The sequence below is a fragment of the Echinops telfairi genome, unplaced genomic scaffold (assembly GCF_000313985.2).
Source record: "Echinops telfairi isolate 266 unplaced genomic scaffold, ASM31398v2 ScPeMD7_655;HRSCAF=1070, whole genome shotgun sequence".
Classification (NCBI taxonomy): domain Eukaryota; kingdom Metazoa; phylum Chordata; class Mammalia; order Afrosoricida; family Tenrecidae; genus Echinops; species Echinops telfairi.
The window spans coordinates 33,792,380-33,798,300 of record NW_022104553.1 but is presented as its reverse complement, the minus strand read 5'-3'; the positions used below and the strand labels follow the sequence as shown (position 1 = coordinate 33,798,300).

At 55.2% G+C, this 5,921-nt stretch overlaps 2 protein-coding genes across 4 annotated transcripts in view; both read left to right on the top strand.

Annotated features, from left to right (window-relative positions):
* U2AF1L4 (U2 small nuclear RNA auxiliary factor 1 like 4) overlaps nucleotides 1-3,764 on the top strand; it is a 4,842-nt gene extending 1,078 nt beyond the window's left edge. Inside the window, exons 3-8 of one of the 3 annotated variants that reach the window (XM_045292978.1) lie at nucleotides 325-391; nucleotides 476-525; nucleotides 621-719; nucleotides 2,925-3,058; nucleotides 3,152-3,247; nucleotides 3,515-3,764. In XM_045292978.1, coding sequence (XP_045148913.1) covers nucleotides 325-391; nucleotides 476-525; nucleotides 621-719; nucleotides 2,925-3,058; nucleotides 3,152-3,247; nucleotides 3,515-3,599 — 531 coding nt within the window. In that variant the 3' untranslated portion in view covers nucleotides 3,600-3,764. The remainder of the gene's footprint in view (nucleotides 1-324; nucleotides 392-475; nucleotides 526-620; nucleotides 720-2,924; nucleotides 3,059-3,151; nucleotides 3,248-3,514) is intronic. The other 2 variants (XM_045292980.1, XM_045292979.1) reach the window with 2 other exon arrangements.
* An 80-nt stretch (nucleotides 3,765-3,844) lies between these two features.
* On the top strand, nucleotides 3,845-5,900 carry IGFLR1 (IGF like family receptor 1). Its single transcript, XM_045292981.1, is given in 5 exon segments — nucleotides 3,845-4,493; nucleotides 4,495-4,571; nucleotides 5,030-5,081; nucleotides 5,083-5,179; nucleotides 5,554-5,900. Coding segments are annotated over 5 exon segments (594 nt in total). The 5' UTR covers nucleotides 3,845-4,365; the 3' UTR covers nucleotides 5,794-5,900.
* Nucleotides 5,901-5,921: the final 21 nt, after the last annotated feature.

Here is a 5,921-nt window from a genome sequence, read left to right as displayed (position 1 = left end):
GGGCTCCGCCTCTGGTACAAGCCACACCCCCGGGCTGTCCGTCATGCTAGCTCCTCCCCCTAAGGGTTCCTAGGGGCCCACGTGACTCGCTCTCATTGTGCTTGGGCTCCGCCTCTGGTACAAGCCACACCCCCGGGCTGTCCATCATGCTAGCTCCTCCCCCTAATGGTTCCTAGGGCCCCACGTACTCACTCTCACTGTACTTGGGCTCCTCCTCTGGTGGAAGGTATCACTCACAAGTGGCCTTCTCCCAAGTCTCTGCTGTAAGACTTTGCATGAACTCAGCCCGTGTGCTCACTCCCCCCTCCTCTTAATTCCGTTCAGACCATAGTGCTGCTCAACCTGTACCGGAACCCACAGAACACGGCCCAAACCGCAGATGGGTCGCACTGTGAGTCAGGGGCTGGGCTTGCGGGCAGGGCACACAGCCCCCAGCAGGCCATGTCCCTGAACCCCCTCTCTGCCCCCCTTCCAGGTCACGTCAGCGACGTGGAAGTGCAGGAACACTATGACAACTTCTTTGAGGTGAGGGTGGGAAGGGACGGGTGGGGTGGGGCCTGTGGGCTAGGAATTCAACAGTATCCCCCCGCTCCCACCCCCTGTCCCCCGATGGTCCGCAGGAAGTGTTCACAGAACTGCAGGAGAAGTACGGGGCGATCGAAGAGATGAATGTGTGCGACAACCTGGGAGACCACCTTGTGGGGAACGTCTATGTCAAGGTGCCTGCTCCCTCGCCATTGTTGTTGTTCGGCACCGTGGAGTCAAGTCAACAAAAAGAAAGAGATACCGCCCGGGCCCTGTGCCACGCATTGCCACGTTTGAGCCCATTGTTGCAGCCACTGTGTCAGTCCAGCTCATCCGGGGTCTTCCTCTTTCTCGCTGCCCCTCTGCTTGACCAAGCATGCCTTCCTCCTCCGGAAATGGGTCCTGCCTGGTAACATGTCCAAAGTACTGGCGGCGGAGTCTTTCCATCTGGCGTCTAAGGAACATTTGGCTTCCGAGACAGATGTGTTCCTTCTGGTACTCTTCACCAACCCTGTCGTCTGAGTCAATTCTTCTTCAGTCTTTCTTAGACACGCTCCGGCTTCTGCGTGCTTGTGAGGGAATTGGGAAAAAGGATGGCTTGGGTCAGGCGTACCTGAGTGCTGCAAGTGACATCTTTTCTTGTGAACGTGAAGAGGGCAAGTCTGCGGCAGCAGATTGGCCCCAGGCCATGACTGTCGCTTGATTTCTTGGCTGCTGCCCGAGCGAGCCTGGATTGTGGAGCCACGGGAAGTGACATCCTTGACCGCTCCCTTTTCGCTCCATCCTGATGATGCTGTTCTGTGTGCTTGATTTCTTTGTGTTGTGGGCTGTGCTCTTGGATCTCCATGCTTAAATACTCTTTTTCCCTTGCAGTAAGGTTGTGTCAGCTGCGTGACAGGTAGTTCATGAGCCTTCCTCCAGTCCTGGTGGCGTCCAGCCTCTCAGACAAGTTGCCCAGCATATAGATAGGGTGAAAGGTTACAGGCCTCATGCACACCTTTCCTGATTTTAAACCACTCATTGCCCTCTTGTTCTGTGTATAAGTGTTCTGGAACTCCCAGTCTCTGCCGTGTAGTCCATAACCTGTTATGGTCCACACCGTTGAATGCCTCTGTGTCATCCATACAACGTAGCTAAACATCTCTCATGATGTTCTCTTCGGAATCCTGTTTGAATTTCTGGCAGCTCCCTCTCGATGCACTGCTGCAACCTTTCTGAACGATCTTCAGCAGACGTTTTCTTGCACGTGGTTTTAATAACCTTAGGCGGTTTTCTATATTCTGTTGGATCGCCTTTCTTTGGAATGGGCATGTCTACTCGTATGTATCTCTTCCTGTTGATTGGTCAGTGAGCTATCTTCCTAAGTTCTTGGCTTCGATAAATGAGCGTTTCTAGTGTCGCACGCCTATATTAAAACATCTCGGTTGGTATTCCATCAAGTTCTTGTGTTCTGGCAGAGAGCTATGTGTAGCCATGTGCTCAGGGCAGGGTAGACTGCTTTTGGGGGACCATTGATTCTTTTTATTAAAAGATCATTGGGGGGGGGTTGTTCTTACAGCTCTTATAACAATCCATACATCAACTGTATCAAGCATATTTGTACAGATGTTGCATCAGTCTTTTCTAGACATTTACTTTCTATTGAGCCCTTGGTATCAGCCACATCCCAACCCCCACCCCGGCACCATTGATTCCCACACCATATGCTACCCTGTGAAATGGCTGAGTGTTGACCAGTTATTTTTGGTACAGTGACTGTGTGCCCCGTCCACTTCCTTTTGATGCTTCCTGCCTCATTCAACGTGTTGCCCATAGAATCCTTCAATAGGGAAACTCAAGGCGTGACTGTTTCTTCAGTTGTCAGCAGGAGATGCCAAGCATCTTTTTCCCTTTTGGTCTGATGCCAAGCTTCCCACATTTTATTACATTTTCCTTCGTCCTCTTGAGCTGCCTTTTGAAATCCTCTGTTCAGCTCTTTCACTTTATCATCTCTTCTGTTCCCTCTGGCTATTCTGTGTTCGAGAGGAAGTTTCCGAGCCTCTTCTGACGTCCGCTTTGGTCTGTTCTTGCCTGTCTTTTTAAAGCACCATTTGCTTCTGTTCATATATGCTTTGGATCTAATGTCCCACAGTTGTCTGGTCTTTGGTCACTAGTGGTCCATGTTTAAAACCTCATGTTGAGATGGCTTCTGAACTCAAGTGGAATAAATTTTGGCTTCTGTGGCCTTGTTTTAATGTTCTTAAACTTGCGAATGAAAATCAGAGCCCAGAAGCTAAGGCCTTTCGATGGCCACCATCAAAACCCCATTGCTTGAGCTGTATTGCTAAGTCCAGTGTGGCCAACTAGTCCCATAAAGATTTTTGAGTTGAATTGCAAACCCGGGCTCCTTGTCCCCTCAGTTCCGGCGGGAGGAGGATGCTGAGCGGGCAGTGACGGAGCTTAATAACCGCTGGTTCAACGGGCAGGCTGTTCATGCGGAGTTATCGCCGGTCACCGACTTCCGGGAGTCATGCTGCCGACAGTACGAGATGGGGTAAGTTGGTAAGGGGGTGAGATGGGCTCTGGGCTTCCAGGTGTCCAAGTGTGTGCTGGGACAGGAGCTGTCAAAAAGCCTCCTTCTGCGCAGGGAGTGTACCCGCGGTGGCTTCTGCAACTTTATGCACCTGCGACCCATCTCTCGCAACCTCCGGCGACAGCTCTATGGGCGGGGACCTCGGCGCAGGTACCTCCAGACCAGAGCCCAGACACCTCATACCCCAAAGCCAGCTGTTGGCCATCAGCCAACCCTGAGAAGCTAGCCTACGAAAAGTGTCCCAAGCCCTCTGGACCCTAAGACTACTCTGAGGCACATCCAGCCCTGCCTTAATCCTTACCACCCCACCAGTCTGAGTGTCCAATGAGATTAGGCCCTGCGTCCCCGGCTGACTACTCAGACACTCCCCAGAGCAGAGAGGCAGGCCCACTCCACCCTTCTCTCTTCTACTCCCAGGTCACCTCCAAGGTCCCACACTGGCCACCACCCCCGAGAAAGAAACCGAAGACGTTCCCCAGATCACCGGCATGGCCGCTTTTGAAACCCCGGCCACCTTGCCCTCCACCCTTCACAGGCAGAGTTCCTGGTTGGACTGGGCCCCGACCCCCCAAGCGCCCTTCTCTCCCTAACCTCACTTCCCCGGGCTCCAGCACACTGTGATGGAATCTGCTGGGTGCTGGGGGCCTAATAAAGTCTGCATTTGGTAGCCTGTGGGCTGGAGTTTCTTCTGCACTCCCTCATCTCCTGCAGAAGGGGAAGTGGGGCTGGGTTCCGGCCAGAACCTCAGTAGCGGAACTGTGCACATCAGGTGGGGAAGTACCGGGGCCCTAGAAGCGCCCTGAGTGGGCCTGGCAGGGTGGGAACACCTTTGTACTGGACATCACAGCCCTGCTGTGGAAGGCTGCTTGAAGAACTCAGCCCTTAGGAGATGGAGGCTGATCGGTGAGGTGGTTGAGAAGCAGGGAAGAGGGGGTGTCTTTTTGAGGATTGGGGTTGGCTTCTCCTCGGTGCACTGCAGTGGGAAGAGGGGAAGGAATACCTAACTAGGTGAGCCTGTGCTTGTAGTGACAGTTGTAACGCTCCGTAGTCCAGTGAAGTTGTTGTTGCCCTTTTATGGGTAGGCAGGTGAGGAAATGACCGCTCAGAGCCACCCTCAGTGCTATGGGTCTCCGAGAAATATTGCTGAGTGCAGGTAGGGGGGGTCGGGTTGTGGGGAGGCAGATTCCCCACTTTGAAATGTGTCGGGGGGTCCCAGGGCCCCCACATACATCACTTCCTTCCTCCAATCCGGATTCTTGGAAAGTGCTATGTGTGTTGGCCGGAAGTCCTGTGGTCACAGCCCCCAGGCTGCAGGGCCCCACCCCATGGGCCCTCCCTGCCTCCTCTTGGGTCTGCTCCTGCTGGCCCAGGCAGTGCCGAAGCAGGCCTCCCGGTTCTGACCTGGAGTACTGGAACCCCAACAACCGGTGCTGCAGCAGCTGCCTGCAGCTCTTTGGCCCACCCGCCTGCCCAGGTGAGAAGCTGACCTCCAGGTGAGCAAGCGGTGGTAGGGAACTGACAGGGGTCCTGCACATGACTTCTATTTAGGGGCAGGGGCAGTGGACATGCAGCAGACAAGACAAGGGTAAGAGGACTGAGCACGAGCTGAAAGAGGATCCTGTGAATGAAACCAGGCACCAGCCACAAAGGTGTGGCGCCTGTGAGAGGTGGCTTCTAAGTAGAGAAATCCAGCTGTGGGCAGAGCCTGCTTGGCCAGTACAGGTGGGGCCTGCACGGAACAGGCGCCCAGAAAGGCAGTGCTTGGGCAGAGAGGATGGATGGCGGATCGGTGGGTGGATGATGGATGGATACCGTGGGGCGGGGCCTGCTGTGCTAGAGCCACAAGGCAAGGGTGTCCCCAGCACAGAGGAGGTGGTCCATCAGCCAGAAATGCACCCCAACCTGACCCCACCCCACCCCTTCTCTCTGTAGATTACGAGTTGGAGAAAAGCTGTGGGCTTGATGACTCCGGCCACCACCTAACATCCCTTCAGAGAATGCCCTCCTGGGCATTGTAACCTTTAGGGCGCAGAGCTGTGCAGGCCATGCGGTCGCCGAGCCTCACTGGAACCCAGAGCCGCGGTAGAAGGGTGTGGGCGGAGCTGGGGCACTACTGCCCAGAGGGGGCGGAGCTGGGGTGGGCCCAGAGGTGGGAGGGTGGGCAGGGGTGGGCTTCGGGGCTCCTGAAGGATGCAGGATGGGAAGTTTGGACTGCGGGCGGGCATGGGAGTAGAGTGGTAAAACTAAGGTGACCAGATTTTAACATTGGTAAAGCGGGACACCATTGATACAACTCATATCCTGGCGAAATTGCCACTTGGTAGCTGAAAACCGTATACCCTAGCTTGTCGTGCATTCTTTCCAAAAATCAGGACTTTTTTTTAAAACACCGCGGGACTCAGGAAAAATGGTTAAAAATTGGGACGTCTGGTCACCTTATTCTTTTATCTTCTTAGAGGCCCCAGGAAGCCCTGCCCGCTGTCACGTGGAAAAGGAGCACCCGGAGTGGGAGCCGGAGCCTGGCCCCCCAGCGCCTTCCTGGAGTCCTGGGCGGCCCCCAGCCACTCCCCAGGCTGTGGTTCTGGGCAGGCGCAGCCAGACCTGGCCCTGCTCCTGGTCTCACTCCAGACCTTCTCGCTGATCCTCCTGCTCACAGTGCTGCGACAGTGGACAGTGTCGCCACCTCCCCTTGCTGAGGTGGGTGTGAGACCGCAGGGGATACCCGCTCCCCCAGGCCCCTGGCCTCCTCAGGATCCCAGAATGCAGCAGAGATGGAGCCTGTGGTGGTCTCCCACTGCCCTCCTCCCGCTTCTCCCTGCCCCCC